The sequence below is a fragment of the Gorilla gorilla genome, chromosome 21 (genome assembly GCF_029281585.2).
Source record: "Gorilla gorilla gorilla isolate KB3781 chromosome 21, NHGRI_mGorGor1-v2.1_pri, whole genome shotgun sequence".
Classification (NCBI taxonomy): domain Eukaryota; kingdom Metazoa; phylum Chordata; class Mammalia; order Primates; family Hominidae; genus Gorilla; species Gorilla gorilla.
In genome coordinates this window covers 48052698-48073932 of record NC_073245.2, presented here as the reverse complement: position 1 = coordinate 48073932, position 21235 = coordinate 48052698, and the positions used below count along the sequence as shown (strand labels likewise).

Below are 21235 nucleotides of genomic sequence, written 5' to 3'. Positions count from 1 at the left end.
TTCTTAGAAACTTATGAATAGGCCAGACATGGTGGCCCACACCTGTAATCCCAGCACTTTGGGAGTCCAAGGTGGGCGGATCACTTGAGGTCAGGAGTTCAGGACCACCCTGGCCAACATGGTGAAACCCCGTCTACTAAAAATACAAAAATTAGCCAGGCGTGGTGGCACATGCCTGTAATCCCAGCAAATCAGGAGGCTGAGACGAGAATCACTTTAACTTGGGAGGTGGAGTTTGCACTGAGCAGAGATTGGGCCACTGCACTTCAGTATGGGTGAGAGAGAGAGACTCGGTCTCAAAAAAAACACAACTTACAAATATACATACGGAAGAATCCATTAAAAATCTCTCATAAGTAGAATCATTTCATCATCACAAAGACACAACAGAGGGCCAGGCGCAGTGGCTCATGCCTGTAATCCTAGCATTTTGGGAGGCCGAGGTGGGCGGATTGCCTGAGCTCAGGAGTTTGAGACCAGCCTGGACAACGTGGTGAAACCCTGTCTCTACCAAAATACAAAAAATGAGCCGGGCGTGGTGGCACGCGCCTAGTCTCAGCTACTTGGGAGGCTGAGGCAGGAGAATCACTTGAACTGGGGAGGCAGGGAAGTTGCAGTGGGCCAAGATTGCGCCACTGCACACCAGCCCAGGCGACAGAACAAGACTCTGTCTCCAAAAAAAAAAACCAAAAACCAAAGACACAACAGGTTATAGCATCACCAAATATTGTCACATCAACTACTATCCAAGCAGATGAGTAACAAGTTATGATGCCTCAGTGATAAAATCTTTTACTAAATTGCTAAATTAGCTGTCTCAACAGCTGAAATTAGTAATAATCAGGGTTTTTAAAAACACCAATATCCAAATTTTAATCTCTATTTTCCCCTCAACTATTAAAACATAAACACGAAAAAGACAAAAGGGGAAAAATCATGAAGAAAGTAGGCAACACTTCTAGATGGCCCGTATCTATGCAAACCATATTTCCAGTATTAAAACTCAGGCCCCATGCTCAGGCAAGTACATGCATGGTGACTGGAACAACAGGATACCAAAATCACAAACCAGGCACATCTAGCACAAGTGGCTGCCAAATCTGTGCCAAATGATAGCTCTGTAAACCACCAAGTAATGGTCCTAAGCTAAAAGACAGAGCTAGATGAACAGAAAACATACTGGAGGTCTCCTCAAGCAATTCAACAAGTTTCCTGTACGGCTAACAGCTCTTGTGGGGCGCAGGGCACAGAGAGAAGAAAAGAATAACCATTGTTGAAAAAAGATTAGGAGAACAGAATATAGGCAATGGTATCCAAGCATTTGGCACTTTTGAAAAAAAATCTCTGTTATAAGGAAACAGTGGCCAGACACAGTGGCTCACACCTGTAATCCCAGCACCTTGGGAGGCCGAGGCAGGTGGATCACCTGAGGTCAGGAATTCGAGACCAGCCTGACCAATACGGTGAAACCCCGTCTCTACTAAAAATACAAAAAAATTAGCCAGGCGTGGTGGCGTGCGCCTATAATCCCAGCAACTCAGGAGGCTGAGACAGGAGAATTGCTTGAACCCAGGAGGTGGAGGTTGCAGTGAGCCAAGATCGCACCATTGTACTCCAGCCTGGGCGACAGAGCGGGACTCTGTTTCTAAATAAACAAATAAATAAATAGGAAACAGCAAACAGACAAATATTTACAAATTCTGAAAACTTGTGTATTATTTTCTGGTGAAATTGTGTCAGATGGAGGAAATAAACACTTGCCATCATAAACAAATGTAATGTCTTTATTTGAGGAAACAAAACTACAATGTTAGCATTATTCATAACACAAAGCACAAAACCACATTTCTCACCTGATCTTTGGAAAAAGCTTTGACATGAATATGTTTGACAGTCTGAACTACTCCATCATAAAATTTCACAGTGTAAGTACCTAAAATTCAAGAAGATATCATGATTTTAACTCACAATTTCATGAAAGTGGTAACTTTTCAAAGTATAAACACAAAGGATCTCCAACCACATAATAAGCTTATAGGAGTTTAAAACTGTTTAAGAATCATATTCAGTCTTACTTATGTCCAAGATAACAGTATGCTTATCTTCATTTCTTAGTTAAGATTACAGTTTTCTACCTACGTAAATTGAAATCCATCAAAAAAATAAACTCGTTTTTAGATGCTTCGTTAAAATAAAAAAAATTTCACTGAATTTAAGTGAAGAACAAAGAGCAGTAAAACAATTAAGAATGTGAGTAAAATGCAGACTTATTTATTCCTTGGTGAATTTTTCACTTTTATAATTTAATCTTTACGTTCCAGGATCGGGGGCAGTAATAGCTCTCAAGTTTTAAAAGGAACATCATGGCTCACGCCTGTAATCCCAGCACTTTGGGAGGCCGAGGCAGGCGGATGACGAGGTCAGGAGTTCGAGACCAGCCTGGCCAACATAGTGAAACCCGTCTCTACTAAAAATACAAAAAATTAGCCGCGCTTGGTGGCAGGCACCTGTAATCCCAGCTACTCGGGAGGCTGAGGCAGGAGAATCACTTGAACTGGGGAGGTGGAGGTTGCAGTGAGCCAAGATCCTGCCATTGCACTCCACTCCAGGCTAGGCAACAGAGCAAGACTCCGTCTCCAAAAAAAAAAAAAAAAAGGGGAACATCATTCAGCTAAAGGTATTGTGTTTCAAGAGATGTGTTCTATTTCCACAACTCAAAATCCATTTGAATTATCTTCATGATACAATGTTTTAAAATAGAGACTTGGTCAAAACACAAAATGTTTGCTGCTACATTGTTAGTTTTTTTCTGCTACACTGTTAGTTTTTTCCCATTAGAAAAAAATTATTCAATAAAGATCCGTCCCTGCTAAAAACCTTAAGCTGGAAACCCAGATAATCTTATCTTCCCAAATAAGGTATCCAACTACAGAAGTTCTCATTAGTTGTACCCAAACAACACTTTCAAATTTTGCATCTTAGAGCCAATTCATGCCCCACCCATTTTTGCCCCAGGGATTTAAAAAAATCACAATTAATCTTGTCAAGGTTCAGTAAACCATTGGTAATCACGTAATGGTTTCCACTAGTAAACAGGTTTTTCTTTTTAGAACCAATTCCCCCACCCCCTGCAAAAAACCCTGAGGCCTGGGAGCCGAAGAATGCAACAACAAAGTTAAGACCTGGTTTTCTCCTTCTGATACATTCTCTTCCCACACCCCTCCACCGCCAGTCCTCAACAGGGCCTAGTCAATGGCTAATCACAGGTACCAAATGAAGTCCAAAAGTATTCAACCTCCAACACAATCTGACCCCAATAATTTTCCAAACCTTATTTCCCATTACCACCATCCAATACCCACCAACTCAAAGTGACAAGCTACCCACTGAAACTGCCAGCGACACTTCTAACTCCACATCTGTATTAAAAGTGTTTTCCTTCTGGGAATGTGCCACTCACTGATCTTTAAGTGCCCGGCTCAAATACCCACAACAGTTCTGTAAAAGCTTCCCGGCTTTTCAGCTACTAATGATTACCCCCGATCTGAACTTCTTAGGCTCATTTGGCACCAGCCTACAGAGCTTCAAACTTAGGTCTACCTTCATATAAGTACAGATCACAACTCAAAAGCAGGCTCTTCAAGGCCAGAGACCACAACTTATACCACTTTCTTCCACACACAGTACCTGCCTCAGAGTAAACCAGTGCTTCTCAAAGTGTGGTCCCACAGCAGCAGCATGAGCAACTCCTGGGAACTCATTAGAAATGCAAGTTACCAGTCCCACCTCAGATACACTGAAACAGCAACTGGGAACAGGGCACAGGAATGTGCATTTTTAACAACTCCTCCAGGTGATTCTGATGTACACCAAAGTCCAAGAACCACTGCCATAGACAATTAGTAATTACCTACTGACCTTTATTCCTGGTAATTACAAAATAAAGGTGATTATTTGTCACAGGTGTCACCAATACATGACGAAACTAGCTAGCAAGACATAGACAAACTTTGATGTTCTCACTTATTTGTAGGAGCTAAAAATTAAAACATTTGAACTTATGGAGATAGAGAGTAGAGGGAGGGTTACCAGAGGCTAGGAAGGGTAGTAGGCAGGGGTGGGGGAACGTGTCGATGGTTAAGGGGTACAAAAAAGTTAGAAAGAATGAATAAGATCTAGTATTTGCTAGCACAACAGGGTGACTATAGTCAAAAATAATTGCACATTTTAAAATAACTTGGCCAGGCGTGATGGCTCAGGCCTGTAATCCCAGCACTTTGGGAGACCGAGGCGGGTGAATCACTTGAGGTCAGGAGTTCAAGACCTGTCTGGCCAACATGGTGAAACCCTGTCTCTACTGAAAAAATGCAAAAAACATTAGCCAGGTATGGTGGTGGGCACCTGCAATCCCAGCTACTCACGAGGCTGAGGCAAGAGAATCGCCTGAACCCAGGAAGTGGAGGTTGCAGTGAGCCAATATCACACCACTGCACTCCAGACTGAGTGACAGAATGAAACTCTGCCTAAAAAAAATAAAAAATAAAAATAAAATAACTACATAATTGGATTGTTTGTAACAAAGGATAAATGCTTGGCGTGATATATACCCCCATTTACCCTGATGTGATTATTACACATTGCATACCTGTATCAAGATATCTCATGTAACTCATAAATACATACACCCACTTATGTACCCACAAAAATTAAAAATTTAAAAAAAATTAAAAGTATAAAAAAAGAAACTGGCTAGCAAACAAGATATAAGGATACATAGTTATGCCTGGTTGGGTTAAAACATCAGCAATTAGATGACAACAACAATTAGATGAACAGGCTATGATAAAAGGATAAGAACATAAAAGGATAAGAGCATAAACAATTATCTACACAGGCAGCTCAGCAATGACTTATGAGTACTTACAACAAAGGTCTGGGTTCCTGTTTTTCCCTGCCTATATTGTGAGGGTGTTGGCAAGCAAAGCAGTTATGATAAACAATGCTATGGAATTCTAAACAGAACCCTCTCAAGCAACCATGGTGCAACTCTGGCAAGTCTGGGGATGGAGATGGGGGGATGTTAGTTTTAAGACTCCAGTTATCTTGAAATCTTAAATATTATGTGTGCCAACAAACCACCCAAGACTCTATTTTCAACTATTTTATCAACAAAGTTAGTTCAGGATCAGTTACATCAAAATGAAAACTGCCATTTTTACAGGCCATTTCCAACATCCAAAAGTCAATATTGAGTAATGTTACCTAACAGTCCAACATTTTCAGCTACTTGGAGTTAATTTTGAAGGTTACTCCTGATGGCAGATTCCAGAAGGAGGACTTACATAAAAGGAACCTGAGTTCCATGATTAAGTCTGAGACAGCTATCTTTGGAATCCAAGCCTGTCTACTGACCTCCAACCAATTTTTTCCCACCACCCCGCACTGCCTATTGCTCAAGCTCCTCAGCCTAATTCCAAACCACAGACCCATTTCAGAGTGCTGAAATGACCCAAACTATGGCCAAAGGTGCTAAGGGATGACCGTCCTTAGATATATCTCGGTCTTTGATCCTTTTAACTTCCAAAGGACTACCAACGATCATCTTGAAACTTTCCCCTTTAATCATGCTAAACACAGCCTAACTTGGGCTTCAATAAATCAGACAGAATAATGGACAACAGAGAGGCCCAAATTTTACTCTGATGGTTTCACGTATATTACTAAAAGATTGTCTTCACATGGAATCCTCCCGTAGGTAGCTAATAATAGAGTTCTCCTGTGGCCACAAACACTACCTAACAAACAACATGTAAATGAAGGAACTCAAAATAAGTGTATCCTGTTCCATCTCCTCTAACGTGACAGAAGAGCTACCTGCCTCAGACTCCCTCAAGGAGTTTTTGTCCTTAGACTTTAAGATGAAACAAAGATTCCTGGTCTTGCCCCTCTGAGGGTTAAGGACTCAGCATTGCAGACAATCTTATAGCAGTCAGTAACACTAAAAGGGTTCTAAGAACAAAACTAGAGATGCATAACAAGCTCATGTTCTCTAGGACCAAAGACATAGGGATAATACATGGGTGATTTTGGATTGGACAGATTTCTGTTGCTCATGAAATCTACCACAGCCAATATTCCAGGACCTCTTTTTTTCTTAGAAACAGGGTCTTCGTCGGCCGGGCATGGTGGCTAACGCCTGTAATCCCAGCACTTTGGGAGGTGGAGGCGGGCGGATCACTTGAGGTCAGGAGTTCCAGACCAGTCTGGCCAACGTGGTGAACCCGCTTCTCTACAAAAATACAAAAATTAGCTGGGCATGATGGTGGGTGCCTGTAATCCCAGCTACTCGGGAGGCTGAGGCAGAAGAATCACTCGAACCTGGGAGGCAGAGGTTGTAGTGATCTGAGAGTGCGCCACTGCACTCCAGCCTGGGCAACAGAGCAAGACTCCATCTCAAAAAAAAAAAAAAAGAAAGAAAGAAATAGGGTCTTCGTCACCCATCCTGGAGTGTAGTGGTACGAACTTAGCTCACTGCAGCCTCTAACTCCTGGGCTCAAGCAGTCCTACTGTCTCTGCCTCACAAGTGGCTGGGACTACAGGCATGCACCAACATGTCCAGCCAATTTTTTATTTTTTAATTTTTTGTAGAGATAGCGGGGCATTGGGGTCTATGTTACCCAGGCTGGTCTCAAACTCCCAGCCTCAAACAATCCTGCCTCCTCAACTTCCAAAAGCACTGGAATTACAGATGTGTGCCATCCTGCCCAGCGTCCAGGGCTTCTTTTCTATCTCATTCACTCTTCGGAAGTCAGATTATTCCAGAATGCCACAGATGGAAAAGGGAGGGTTTTCAAACATGTTTTCTCAGGCTGGTCTGAAAGTAGTGAGTTATCTCAATTGATGGTTCACAGTTAGTTACAGATCGAACTTCTTGTTCTACTCTTTCCTTTCTTCTCACAACTGCTTTCAACTAGTCTTTTCTTTTTTTTTCTTTCTTTTTTTTTTTGAGACGAGTCTTGCTCTGTTGCCCAGGCTGGAGTGCAGTGGCTCGACCTTGGCTCACTGCAACCTCCACCTCCTGGATTCAAGTGATTCTCCTGCCTCAGCCTCCCGAGTAGCTGGGAGGTGTGCGCCACCACGCCCAGCTACTTTTTGTATTTTTAGTAGAGACGGGTTTCACCATGTTGGACAGGCTGGTCTTGAACTCCTGACCTCAGGTGATCCACCTACCTCGACCTCCAAAAGTGCTGGGATTACAGGCGTCAGCCACTGCGCCTGGACCGGCCCTTTTTAGAAAAAAAAAAAAAAGGAAAAAAAGATTAGTCAGGTCGGGCACGGTGGCTCACGCCTGTAATTCCAACACTCTGGGAGGCCGAGGCGGGTGGATCATGAGGTCAGGAGTTCAAGACCAGCCTAACCAACACGGTGAAACCCCGTCTCTACTAAAAATGCAAATATTAGCCAGGCGTGGTGGCACACACCTGTAATCCCAGCTACTCGGAAGGCTGACGCAGGAGAATCACTTGAACCCAGGAGGCGGAGGTTGCAGTGAGCTGAGATCAAGCCACTGCACTCCAGCATGGGCAACAGAGGGAGACTCCATCTCAAAAAAGAAAAAAAAAGTTTTCTTGAAGTCCTTAGGCTTCCACAGATTGAGGGGTAGGGATGTGCATATGTTTGTGGGCACGCCTTCCCCTCCCTCTAAGTATTTTCGTCTTAGCAATTTTACATTTTGGGTTTAGGTTCTGTGGCCAATACAACACTCATCTATTCCCACTCCCTCTTTGACTTCTAACTGCTCAAAAGAGTCCAGAGCAAAGGCAGTGAGCCGCCCATAATCACTGAGCAGGAACTGGGACCAGACCCTGTCTCCCAGCCATGGTTCTCAAGACAACACCGGCTCCAGAAAGTGCAGACCACTACATCCACTCTCGCATTCTATCAGTGAACACCTGGACCTAATTGACAACACCTGCCCTCTTAGGAAAACCCTGCTCCAAAGAGGCAGCCTGGTACTGTGGGAACGACAGTTTAGGGACTCTGTAGAACCACAGACCTCCATGCAGATCTCAGCTCTACCATCCAAGCGCTTTATAACCTCAAGCAGTTTCCCCCTGTGAGCTTAGTTCCTCATCTGCAAAATAAGAATGGGGTTAATGGCAATAACCTTTCCATGTCTGTGTAAAGACTAAATACGATAAGATATGGAAACAACCTAGCACAGGGCCTGTCACAGACCAAGGGATCAATACCACCAAGTCACCCTAAAAGGGAAGCACAGCACATTGACATCTTTTTTTTTTTGGAGACGGAGTCTCGCTCTGTCACCCAGGCTAGAGTGCAGTATGGCGCAATCTCGGCTCACTGCAACTTCTGCCTCCTGAGTTCAAGCGATTCTTCTGTCTCAGCCTCCCGAGTAGCTGGGACTACAGGCACATGCTACCACGCCAGGTTAATTTTTCTATTTTTAGTAGATACTAGGTTTCACCATGCTGGCCAGGCTGGTCTTGAACTCCTGACCTCAGGTAATCCGCCGCCCCGGCCCCTCAAAGTGCTGGGATTACAGGCATAAGCCACTGCGCCTGGCCAGACACTGACATCGTTAAAGGCTATCTAGGCAAAAAAAAAAGGGGGGGGTGGGGGTTGTGGGGGGGAAGCACAATCCCTCTTCCCCCAATAGAAGAAAACAGCCAAGCTAGCACCTGCACATGTGGGTCTAAATCTTCCTTTTCTCTTTCTACAAAGCTGTTCACATAGTATCAGCCTCCCCACATTTCAAATGTAGAATCAGTTACAGCATGAAGAAAACAAAAAATAAGAGCTGCTTCAGCCAGAGACTCTAGAAACAAGATCACTTCCATAGCATCTCCTGTTATAAATGCAGACTTCAGTCACTGCCCCAGAGACTGAACTGGCAGGGTAGGTAGGGGACATGACCCAAAAATATGCATATTTTTTAGGAAGAAGGAGCTGATTTACCTGCTCATTCAAGTTAAAGAACCACAGATCAACAGAAAGGACCAATTCCCCATTTTGTCATAAATGCTAACCTACACAGTAGTTTCCTTAAAGAAAATCACTTACAGAGCAGAGTTGTACACTACTGGGTGCAAAAAGCCCTGACAGACAACTGACTCTGCTAATCCTTGTGTGAAAAAAAGGGGAGATTCGAGAGGCTGAGGCGGGTGGATCATTTGAGGTCAGGAGTTCCAGACCAGCCTGGCCAATACAGTGAAACTCTGTCTCTCCTATAAATGCAAAAATTAAAGCAGCAGCTTCATTGCTGCAGTTCTATCTTCACCTTCACGATGTTTCCCTTGGTCAAAAACAAACTCAGTCATCTCCAAGTTCGAAGCATTCAGCAAACAATGGCAAGGCAGAGCCACCAGAAACATACACCTGATTTTCATAACAAATATGGTAATACTGTATTAGCTAGTGGACCCACTTTCTGTATTGCTATGTGGACATATATAACAACACAAATTGGAATAGAATGGAACCCATCCCCTGTTGGCAGAGTCACCCCCCAAAATGGAGAGAACAGTAATCATACCAGCTGGTGTAATAATGAATTGCTTAAAAAACAGCTCATAATTGATGCCAAGTTAAAGCACTGTGTACCCATTAAGATATGGCATTAATGAAGAAATAAAGTACATTTGAAACCTTAAAAATATATATATATATAAATTAGCCAGGTGTGGTGTGGCGTGTGCCTGTAGTCCCAGCTGCTCAGGAGGCTGAGGCAGGAGAATTGCTTGAACCCAGGAGGCGGAGGTTGCAGTGAGCAGAGATTGTGCCACTGCACTCCAGCCTGGACAACAGAGCAAGATTCTGTCACCAAAAAAAAAAAAAAAAAAAAAAAAAAAACGGAGGGGGAAGCTAAGCAGCCCCAGCAAAGAGGTGAGGTCAGCTCACCAGAGACGGCTTCCAAACAAAGATTCCCTGAAAGTAGAAACCCATCTTTTACTGTGTTCTGTAACAACACAGACTGAGGGTCTAACAAGGCTACTAACTGCCGCTGCCTTCATACTAAATAATGCTTAATCTCCACTGCTGAAGAACCATTCCAGGTGAAAAAAGCTAAATAATATGGCATTATATGCCCTATTTTCCAACTGCTAACAGACTTCCTTAAGAAACTAAGGTTGTTATTTAGTTCTGATTCAATCATGCCAGACTCCTCAGTGCCAGCAGCTGCCACTTCCACACTCTGGCCACAGTCCCCACCCACCAGCCTGCTCAACACTCAGCCTTAGCAAAACATCCAAGGAGATTAAGAGTGGCAAGAAAATCAGACCAAGCCTTCTAAAGATAAATCTACAAGGCATGACTTCACTATATCCCCTGCCTCCTCCTGGCAGCACCAACAAGACATAAGTGACATTTACAGGAAATAAAGGGGCCGCCTTGCCGGCAGAGCTGCTCCTCGCAGGGCCATTAAGCTGGTGGCCACTGCTACGGATGAACCTGAGGCACAGCAGAAAATACCAAGGAAAGAGTGAAAAGAGAGACTAGCATTGTCGCTCCCAATCCCACAAGTAATCCCACAGTGAATCGTGATGAAGCAGAAACTGACCATCAGCTCTAATCCAAACCTAATCATTTTTGAAATCATTATTTCAAAGAGTTTCTGATCCATCCCACACACAAACACAAAACCTTATAGAGACAGGTGCCTACCATGATTGACCTGCACCATCCTGCCCTGCCTCCTCCTGGTAGCTCTATTTCAGCACCTACTTCATTCTACCTTGAAGCAGGTCTTCTTTTGTTTTACTTCATGATGCCAAGCTCTGGGCTCTGCAGGTATTAGATCTAAACAGTAGATTACTAAGCCTTCATTGCCTCCACCAAGACACCTTCCCACCCCTCTTAGAGGCATTAATTATCTTCATCTCTGAATCAGACATAGATCTGAGCTCCTACAAAGGTTAGCTTTCCTTCACAATCTGGGTGGCCAATAGTACTACCTAGCCTGCCCCACTAACTTTCTGTTTCAGGATTGCCCCTCTCCCATATCCTCTCCTCCCTCTTGCAGTTAGTCCCAAAAACCAGTCAATGTGTCAGCATAATACAGGACTTCAGACCCAAGAACCTCAGGACAACAGGTTTTGGCAGAAATTTCCATTCATTTTCATGTCCTTCAATTAACTAAATTTAACTGGACAGAATATGGAGCTTCAGAAACAATATATTAGCGTTGCAAATGACCATTTTAGGAACTATCATAGCCTCGAGACTCTCCCTCCTATAATTTTAGCTTATGGAGGAAGCACAACTGAAAAGACTTTTTTTTTTTTTTTTTAAGAGACAGAGTCTCGTTCTGCTGCCCAGGCTGGAGTACAATGACACTATCATAGCTTGCTGCAGCCTTAAACTCCTGGGCTCAAGGGATCTTCCCACCTCAGCCATGCGAGTAGCTAGGACTACAGGAACATGTCACCACACTCATCTAATTTTTTTTTCATAGTGAGATGAGGTCTTCCTATGTTGCCCAGGCTGGTCTCAAATTCCTGGCCTCAAGTGATCCTCCCACGAGAGCCTCCCAAACTGCTGGGATTACAGGCACGAACCATCGTGTTTGGCCTGAAAAATACTTTTCTAAAAAGTTGCGGCTGGGCATGGTGGCTCACGCTTATAATCCCAAAACTTTGGGAGGCCGAGGTGGGCGGATCACATGAGACCAGCCTGGCCAACATAGCGAAACCCCGTCTCTACTAAAAATACAAAATTTAGCTGACCGTGGTGCACGTTGGTAATCCCAGCTACTCGGGAGGCTGAGGCAGGAGAATCGCTTGAACTCAGGAGATGGAGGTTGCAGTGAGCTGAGCTGGCACCACTGCACTCCAGCCTGGGCAACAGAGCAAGACTCTGTCTCAAAAAAGAACAAGAAAAAAAAAATCATTCTCAGACAAAACTTGGTCAGCCTGAGGCCCAGCAGTTAGCAGAGTATTAATAAATATCTGAATAACTTCATCAAATGAAAAGTCAGGCTGGCCTAATAGTCAACCCTACAGTGGCATCAAGAGGCCTGACTTCCCTAAACACTCACTTCAGAGATCATGGAGACCACACACACCCTAGTGGAATGTGCTTACAATGGTATCACTGGGACCCAGACTCTATTCTCCAGGTGCCAGGATCCTGACCGTACATATTATCCTCATAACTCTTTGTCTGCCCTTTTACTAGCAAAATTGAGCCTCTATTAGTCAAGTTCCCCATCCTGTCTCTTCACATGTTCAACTCTGGCAAATGAAACCCAACTCAGTGCTCTAAATTCCGGCATCCCAGTTTCCACTAGCAACTCCAATGTTACAGACCACCCTCAGTCACCTTGCATCTAGAAAGCACATTTTTTAAAGTTTGTTAGTGTTCATTTAATTTCTAAGCTATTCACAAATATTCAGGACTATGTCATCAATTATATTAGGAACTCCTAGACAGCAAGTACCTGCATACTTCCAGGCAGAGTGACAGATGAACTGTGACTGTTTTAGAAAACAATGACTGAAATTCAGGGGGTAAAAAGTCAAACTATCTTTTTTTGTCCAGTTTTCTTTACACTTATAATTTCTACCCAACTCCTGACATAGTGATTAACTTGAATAAAGCGGATACCTAGGCAGTAAATAAATACTGAAAATATACTATCAAGCTCTGATATTACAAACATCCCCCCCCACCACCTAAGTCATGAGTAAAAACAACTACAACTCAAATGCCTTACCATCCTTGTTAACAGCAGTGACTTTGGCCGGGTAAAAACGACAATCAGACCAGCAAGCAAGGACCTGCTCATTTATTTGAAATTCCTAAAAAACATAAAAAAAAAAAAAGATCCTGTTACCAACCTAATTTCACAGGACATACAGGACATACCAGATCTCATAAAAGAGGCTGGGATTGATAAGAAAGTGTGAAGGGAAAGTAGCTGTTGAGATGGAGGAAGATATTTCTGTTGTTCAACACTAGGAGTTGCTATAATTTCGGTGTCATTTGTCCTCACCAAAAGTTAACGTTTTCAGTGCAGCAGTGTTGAAAATGGGGCCTATGAGAGGTGTTTGGGTCATGGTAGCAGATCCCTCATGAATAGATTAATGCTGTCTCACAGGAGTGACTTCTCGCTCTCCTGGGAATGGATTCATTCCCAAGAAAGCAAGTTGTTATAAAGCAAGGCTCCTCCTTCTGTTTGGTCCCTCTCTTCACACTTGTCTCCCTCTTTGACCTTCCACCATGTATGACACAGCATGAAAGCTGATGCCAGAAGCCAGTACCATGCACTTGAACTTCCCAGCCTGCAGAATTGTGAGCTAAACAAACCTGTTTTCTTTATAAATTACCTAGTCTCAGGTATTCTATTATAGCAACACAGAAAAGACTAAGACAGGAGTCAAAACAAAAGGGCTGGGACACAAGACCTCAATAAGCCCAAGAGGTCTGGGCAGGCACAGAACAGCACTGATGATAATTCCACCCTAACCAGCATACATTCTGAAAATGAGTCTAAGAGGCCAGGACTACTAGGATACACATCCAGTATAGGAGTCAGAAGATATGAGGCTACTTCATACTCAGGGAAGCAGCATTTAATGCCATCTACACTTCTAAAGGGTCTTTTGCCAGGGAAAGCAACCATTCACCTTTAATATTTTATACTCTTTTCCCAGCACACAGTTTGCACTGATAAATTTTGTACAATGGCCCAGGTGCAGTGGCTCACACCTGTAATCCCAGCACTCTGGGAGGTCAAGGTGGGCAGATCACCTGAGATCAGCCTGGCCAACATGGTGAAACCCCGTCTCTACTAAAAATACAAAAATTAGCCTGTGTGGTGGCAGCCACCTGTAATCCCAGCTTCTCACGAGGCTGAGGCAGGAGAATCACTTGAACCCGGGAGGTGGAGGTTGCAGTGAGCCGAGATTGCACCATTGCACTCCAGGCTGGGTGATACAGTGAGACTCTGTCTCAAAAAAAAAAAAAAAATTTTGTAGAATGAACACTGAAAAGTCAAATGGAACAATACTGAATAATCCTTAATTGGGAAAAAGAAAAAAAAAGCCAGCAATAGTTCAAGTTCCCTAATAGGGTTAAAACAGAAAATAAGCCGGACACAGTGGCTCGTGCCTGTAATCCCAGCACTTTGGGAGGCTGGGGCAGGTGGATCACCTGAGGCCAGGAGTCTGGCCAACATGATGAACTCCCACCTCTACTAAAAATACAAACATTAGCCAGGTGTGGTTGGATGCGTCTGTAGTCCAAGCTACTCAGAAAGCTAAGACTCGAGAATCACTTGAACCCGGAAGACAGGTTGCAGTGAGCCAAGATCATGCCACTGCACTCCAGCCTCGGCCATACAGTAAGACTGTCTCAAAAAAAAAAAAAAAAGAAAAATAGAAGGCAGGGCTGAGTCAGATCCAAAAGCAGCAGGACCATTACAGATGTCTCAATGCCTGTTTAAAAACCTTAAAACTAGCCAGGCACAAGGGCACACGCTTATAATCCCAGGACTTTGGGAGGTACGAAGGATCTTCCTTCTTTGGCAGAAAGATCCCTTAAGGCCAGGAGTTCAAGACCAGCCTGGGCAACATAATAAGACCTTGTCTCTACAAAAAAAATTTTTTAATTAGTCAGGCACAGTGGTACATGCCTATAGTCCCAGGCACTCAGGAGGCTGAGGAAGGAGGATTGCTTGAGCCCAAGAGGTCAAGGCTACATTAAGCCAAGACTGCACCACTGCACTTCAGACTGGGCGACAGAGCAAGAAAACGTCTCTTTAAAAGAAAACAAACAAAGACGAGTTAATGGGTGCAGCACACCAACATGGCACACGTATACATATGTAACAAACCTGCACATTGTGCATATGTACCCTAGAACTTAAAGTATAATAAAAAATTAATAAATAAAATTAAAAAAATAAACTGTTATTACAGGAACAGAAAAAAAAAACACCATCAATGAAGCTTCAAAAGATATGCTAATTGAAGTAAGTCAGATCCGAAATGTTACATATAGTATGATTTTATTTCAAATGAAAAACCAAACAAAAATAGGGCTATAAACAGAAAATAGATAGATCAGTGGCAAGCCAGGGTCCAGAACTGGTCCAGGACTGGCTGGTGAAGACTGAATGAAAAGCAATTTGAGGGAGAGCTTCTTTTTTGTCATAATGAAAATATTGTGTATCATATGGCAGTGGCTATCTGACAATATAAATTTGCAAAACTTATTAAACTATACAGTTTAAAATGGGTGATTTTTATGTCACAAATTTAAATGCTTATTAAACTTAAGTTTATTACACAAAACTTATCAAATCATACACTTAAAATGGGTGTAGCTAATTTAAATAAAGTTAGTTAAAAAACAAGAGTCTATAGTGCCTTCACCCTTGTTTTAATACGATAAAATTTCTAAAAATATTCTAAATTAGGGCTTAATCTGTAACCTTAAAATATCATTATTTTATGATTTCTTTGCTTCTTTTCTAAAGTTGATAACCCTCTTCGGACTCGATATCTTCTTCTTAGGATGAACTTTATATTTTATTGTTTCAGCCAGTGTGTGTGTGTGTGTGTGTGTGTGTGCGTGGTGATGGTGAAGAAAAATGGGAGATTCTCAGGGTGGGAATTTTATAATGACACAGTGAGGAGCTTGATAAATCTTCTTTGGCAAGAAAGCAAAAATAAAGCTGGACAACATTATCAAAAAAAAAAAAAAAAAAACCGGCTGGGCGCGGTGGCTCACACCTGTAATGCCAGGACTTTGGGAGGCCGAGGCAGGCGGATCACGAGGTCAGGAGATCGAGACTGTCATGGCTAACACAGTGAAACCCCATCTGTACTAAAAATACAAAAAATTAGCCAGGTGTGGTGGCACGCATCTGTAGTCCCAGCTACTCAGGAGGATAAGGCAGGGGAATCACTTGAACCCAGGAGATGGAGGTTGCAGTGAGGTGAGATCGAGCCACTGCACTCCAGCCTGAGCAACAGAGCAAGACCCCGTCTCAAAAACAAACCAAAAAAACGGCTCTTGAGCTACTTGCTCGAGCCCGCTCCCACTCTGTGGAGTGTACTTTCATTTCAGTAAATCTGTGCTTTCATTGCTTAAAACAAAACAAAACAAAAAAACCTTAAAACTAACACTTCATACTGCATTTTGAAGTCAGTAAAAGCTCCAGGCATAGAGATAAAATTTAGAAAAATGGAATACAGTCGAATCAATTCCAAGTTCTTTAAGGGCTTATAAAAGACTCTGCAGGACAAGCTTACACCTATAATCCTAGCACTGTGGGAGACCAAGGCGGGAGGATCGCTTGAGCCCGGAGTTCAAGACCAGCCTGGGCAACAATACGAGACACTGTCTCTATAAAAAAATTTAAAAATTAGCCGGGTGTGGTGGGCCCGTGGTCCCAGCTACTTGGGAAGTTGAAGTGGAAAGATCGCTTGAGCCTGGGAGATTGAGGCTGCAGTGAGCCATGATTGCACCACTGCATTCCAGTCTGGGCAACAGAGCAAGACCCTGTCTCAAAAGAAGAAGACCTTGCATATGAGACTTAGTACAATGTTCTACATGGAATGATCACTTTTTTTTTTGAGATGGAATATCACTCTGTCACCCGGGCTGGAGTGGAGTGGCATGATCATCTTGGCTCACTGCACCCTCCGCCTCCTGGGTTCAAGCGATTCTCCTGCCTCAGCCTCCCGAGTAGCTGGTATTACAGCTGCCTGCCACTACATCCAGCTAATTTTTTGTATTTTTAGTAGAGGTGGGGTTTCACCATGTTGGCCAGGCTGGTCTCAAACTCCCGATCTTGTGATTTGCCTGTCTCCGCCTCCCAAAGTGCTGGGATTACAGGTGTGAGCCACCACGCCTGGCCAGAATGATCACTTAACAAAAGACCAGACAGCTTAACAAAAGATCAGATCTACTATGTGCCAGGCAGTGTTCTAGAAGTTAGGGATACAATGCCGTAAAATTGGTCAGGAGTTTGAGACCACCCTGGCCAAGACGGTAAAACCCCATCTCTACTAAAAATACAAAAATTAGCCAGGGTGGGCACCTGTAATCCCAGCTACTAGGGAGGCTGAGGCATGAGAATCGCTTGAACCCGAGAGGTGGAGACTGCAGTGAGCAGAGACTGCACCACTGCACTCCAGCCTGGGCAACACAGCGAGACTCCATCTCAAAAAACAAACAAACAAAACTGGGATTCTTCAAGAGCCCCAGGTGTCATAGAGATCTCAGGGTTACAACTATAGGCCTAAATAAGAACTGGTCTCCAGCTGCTACTAACATCAAAGATTGAAACACAAACAGCCCAATGGCTGACCTTGCATACTACAGAACTTCCCAGATTTGTTACTCACAGAAGATCCATCCTCTTCATGCAAGCCCTCTTTCCTCAGCTGTATTTTCTCTAAAGGGCGTAAATAAGGACTGTCCCAGCAGAACCACTCATCATAACGATGGTTCCAACGCTTGAAATGGATGAGTACTTTTCCTTCCTCGTAGTCAATGTCTTCTATGTGAGCTGGATACCTGAGTCAGAAAAAAAAAAATTGGCATTCCTTTAATACCCACCCCAAATATCCAAATATCCATAATGGTACATTTCCAAACCTCTTCCCAAAGGAGAAGGTTACCAGGCCTACCGTTTAAAGACTCTGTGTAATTGGGTCAAATCACAAATTATGGAGGGTAACAGACTTGAGGTCCAAATCCTAACCTGCATATTCCTCAGTTTATGAACTATTTTATTTTATTTTTGAGACAGAGTCTCGCTCTGTCACCCAGGCTGGAGTGCAGTGGTGTAATCTTGGCTCACCGCAACCTCCTGGGTTCAAGCAATTCTCCCTGACTCAGCCTCCCGAGTAGCAGGGATTACAGCGCCTGCCACCACGCCCAGCTAATTTTTGTATTTTTAGTAGAGATGGGGTTTCACCATGTTGGCCAGGCTGGTCTCGAACTCCCGACCTTAGGTGATCTGCCCGCCTCAACCTCCCAGAGTGCTGAGATTACAAGGGTGAACCACTGTGCCCGGCCAGTTTATGAACTATCAAATTAAACATTCAGAGCCTGAGTTCCCTCATGTAAAGTGGAAGAAGCACACTGGGTTGTAGTGTGGATTAAACAAGATGACATACACAAAAGACCTGAGCACACAAGAGGCAGGAAGAAAACATTTAACAACTAGATTAGATTTTACATGTGCCAATAAATCAGAATGACCATGCAACCCAGACTGTATCAGACAGTCTCAATTTTAAGCATTTATAAGCAATATAATGGAATACTGTGCAGTTTTTGTTGTTGTTATTTGTTTGTTTTTTTGAGACAGGGTCTCGCTCTGTCGCTATGCTGGAGGGCAGTGGCACGATCTCAGCTCTCTGCAACCTCCACCTCCCTGGTTCAAGTGATTCTCCTGCCTCAGCTTCCCGAGTATCTGGGACTACAGGTACATGCCACCACGCCCAGCTAATTTTTGTATTTTTAGTAGAAACGGGATTTCACCATGTTGGCCAGGATGGTCTCGATCTCTTGACCTCATGATCCGCCCACCTCAGCCTCCCAAAGTGCTAGCATTACAGGCATGAGCCACCGTGCCCGGCCTTATACTACGCGGTTATTAAAAAGAACAAGATGATTTTATCTGTCAAGCTATGGAAAGCTCTTCTAAGATATACAGTTATATGATTCAGAACACTGTATATGCTAAGCTATTGTTTCGTTTTATTTTGATTGATTGATTGATTGATTGAGACAGGGTCTCACTCTGTCACCCAGGCCGAAGTGCAGTGGCATGATCTCGGCTCACTGCAACCTCCCTCTCCCCAGCTCGTGTCCCTCCAGCCTCAGCCTCCCAAGTAGTTGAGACTACAGGCACACACCACCATACAGGGCTAATTTTTGTATTTTTTGTAGAGATGGAGTTCTGTTACGTTGCCCAGGCTGGTCTCAAACTCCTGGGCTCAAGCTATCTGCCCAGAATAGCAGATCCTGGCTCAGCCTCCCCAAATGCTGGAATTACAGGCATGAGCTACCACACCTGACTTACTTTTTAAAGAGGAGAAAAAAGGATATGTATTCACATATGCTTATATATGCATAAAGTATCTGGAAGGATGCCCAAGAAACAACAAAGGTTACTTGTGGAAAAGTGTGGTCAGTTCAGTAGATGGTTTCTTTCAACCTCCATTCAACCTTCTTTCTAGACCGAGAGGAAAATCAACAACTACATTTCCCTGACTTCCTTACAATTGGTGGCCAAGGTCATAAAGACCCTTGGCTTAGTGGCCAGGTCCAGTACAAGGCCTATCAAGCTTCCACATACATGTAAATCATCAAGGTATCCTGTTGAAATGAAGATTCTGATTCAGTATGCCAAGCTGGGGCCTAAGAGCTCTCACAAGCTCCCAGATGTTGCTGCTGCTGCTGCTGCTGCTGCTGGTCTGCAATAAGCCAGAGCCTAATGTCTAATCATCAGTTTCATGCATGTCAAGCAGCAGTGGTGCAGATGGCAGTGCCAGTAGTGACTTCCTGACCAGATCACAGCTACGATTGTGGGCCTTTCAAGATGATACCCTAAGGGCAGCCTCCTTGAGTCCCACTCTTCCAGCCCTTCCAACAACTTTAAAAGTACCCAATTCCCCACGTTAAATCCTTTTGTGGTTAAAATACTTGGGCTGGTTTCTGTTTCCAGCATTTATTCCTGACACAAGAGAGGTATCTGGATAAGAGGTGGGAAGGAGCAAAAATAGGAGGGAGACTTTTTGCAGTATACCTTATAATACCTTTTTATTTCAACTATATAAAGGTATTGCTCATTCCAAAAAATAAACGGTTAAAAATAAAGAAAAATATTGTATGCAGTTTTTCTCTGAAAACACTTGTATTAATCAAATAGCTATTCTAGACTGAAAAAGTTGACATTCTATCTGTTTTTCTCCCTGCAACCTGGTTTGTACCACTTCCTTCCTTTCTTATATCCAGCACCTAGTACAGTGCTGTCCTAATAAACACATGCTACCTACCTAAATGAACAGGCCTGCTTTCTTGTGTCTGTATACTGTGTACTTTTCAACCCTACACTAGCACCCTCTAAGGCAGTTTGCTTGGCATTAACGTATCGCAGTACTTTGCACATACTAGGTACTCAATAAATGTTTAGCAAATGAATTCCACTCCTCTTATTCTTCCCAAAGGTCATGTATTCTGTCAGTTTTTAAATTCCAACATTCTCAGACTCCAGCAACCTATTCCAATTTCACTCCTCAAGTTCAGGCCCCCATCACTTCATGTGTGTATTCCTCACAGAGGACTGGAAGGGTATGTTTTCCATAATTCCTAATTGCTACTATGCATACCTTACTTGCTCAAAAATATTAACAAAAGACATAAACAGCCCTGAAACTAGTCTTCCTACTCCAATCCAAATGACAGCTGCTATAAATACAAGACATCTTGACAGCAGACTGGCTAACTGTCTGATCTGACAAATGAAATAGTACAATTGTAGGAGACAAGAGAGGATTCCCTAAATCCACTCCTCTCTGTAAAATGGGGAGAAGGACATCAATATGGCAATTATATATCTCTTACCCTATCATTCATTCAGCCTACCTGAGGCTAGTAAATCTCTCTAAAATAACACAATCTGTCCTAACACATTCCTATTTAAACCACTTTCTTTTTTTTTTTTTTTTTTTTTTTTGAGATGGAATCTCGTTCTGTCACCCAGGATGGAGTGCAGTGGCATGATCTCAGCTCACTGCAAGCTCCGCCTCCTGGGTTCATGCCATTCTCCCGCCTCAGCCTCCCAAGTAGCTGGGACCACAGGCGCCCACCACCACGCCTGGCTAATTTTTTTGTATTTTTAGTAGAGACGAGGTTTCACCATGTTAGCCAGGATGGTCTCGATCTCCTGATCTCGTGATCCGCCCCCCTCGGCCTCCCAAAGCGCTGGTACTACAGGAGTGAGCCACCGCTCCTGGCTTCAAACCACTTTCTTTAATGGTTTACTATCTCTAGCAACAGCTTTCTCACACAGGGTCCTTGGACTAAGGCAGGAAATTTTCTTTACACGGAAATCACTTTTTTTTTTTTTGAGACAGGGTCTCGCTCTGTTGCCCAGGCTGGAGTGCAGTGGCACCACCATGGCACACTACAGCTTTGAACTCCTGACCTCAAGTGATCCTCCCACATCAGCCACCAGAGTAGCTGGGAC

At 43.5% G+C, this 21235-nt stretch overlaps 2 protein-coding genes across 4 annotated transcripts in view; one reads left to right on the top strand and one right to left on the bottom strand.

The window, feature by feature from the left end:
• The window catches only part of PHF20 (PHD finger protein 20), a 183402-nt gene that overhangs the window by 91599 nt on the left and 70568 nt on the right, over nt 1-21235 (bottom strand). For 2 of the 3 annotated variants that reach the window (XM_031005036.3, XM_055373429.2), the window contains exons 3-5: nt 17379-17550; nt 12737-12821; nt 1854-1933 (exon numbers count right to left, since the gene is read on the bottom strand). In XM_031005036.3, the coding sequence (XP_030860896.1) occupies nt 1854-1933; nt 12737-12821; nt 17379-17550 (337 nt within the window). The remainder of the gene's footprint in view (nt 1-1853; nt 1934-12736; nt 12822-17378; nt 17551-21235) is intronic. The other variant, XM_055373432.2, reaches the window with a different exon arrangement.
• On the top strand, nt 9309-9644 carry LOC109024287 (cytochrome c oxidase subunit 7B, mitochondrial-like). Its single transcript, XM_055373521.1, has one exon. It carries the CDS (start codon nt 9309-9311, stop codon nt 9642-9644), a length of 336 nt encoding a protein of 111 aa, XP_055229496.1.